Below are 221 nucleotides of genomic sequence, written 5' to 3'. Positions count from 1 at the left end.
AGCAGCAGCGCGCCCAGCAGCAGCAGCAGCAGCAGCAGCAGCAGCAGCAGCAGCAGCGGGGACCTGCTGCTGCTGCGGACGCACGGGACTGCGCACCAGCTGGAGCTGCTGGCTCTGGGCCTGCGGCGGGCAATTTGGTGCTGCGGAGTTTGCAGAAAAGACAGAATTGACAAAACTCACTTTCCAGTTTTTCACCAGGCTGACGCTGTTTGTGTCTTCGA

General features: G+C 61.1%; 1 protein-coding gene across 1 annotated transcript in view; it reads left to right on the top strand.

Moving 5' to 3' along the window:
• ETH_00038595 (uncharacterized protein) overlaps nucleotides 1–221 on the top strand; it is a gene marked incomplete at both ends in the record, with an annotated part of 6,187 nt that overhangs the window by 692 nt on the left and 5,274 nt on the right. The window contains one exon of the mRNA XM_013375383.1: nucleotides 2–221. Within this exon, the coding sequence (XP_013230837.1) occupies nucleotides 2–221 (220 nt within the window). The remainder of the gene's footprint in view (nucleotide 1) is intronic.

This window comes from Eimeria tenella, genomic scaffold (assembly GCF_000499545.2).
Source record: "Eimeria tenella Houghton genomic scaffold, Eth_scaff2737, whole genome shotgun sequence".
In the NCBI taxonomy this organism is placed as follows: domain Eukaryota; phylum Apicomplexa; class Conoidasida; order Eucoccidiorida; family Eimeriidae; genus Eimeria; species Eimeria tenella.
The sequence above is the reverse complement of the archived record's forward strand: the minus strand, read 5'-3'. Positions and strand labels throughout refer to the sequence as shown.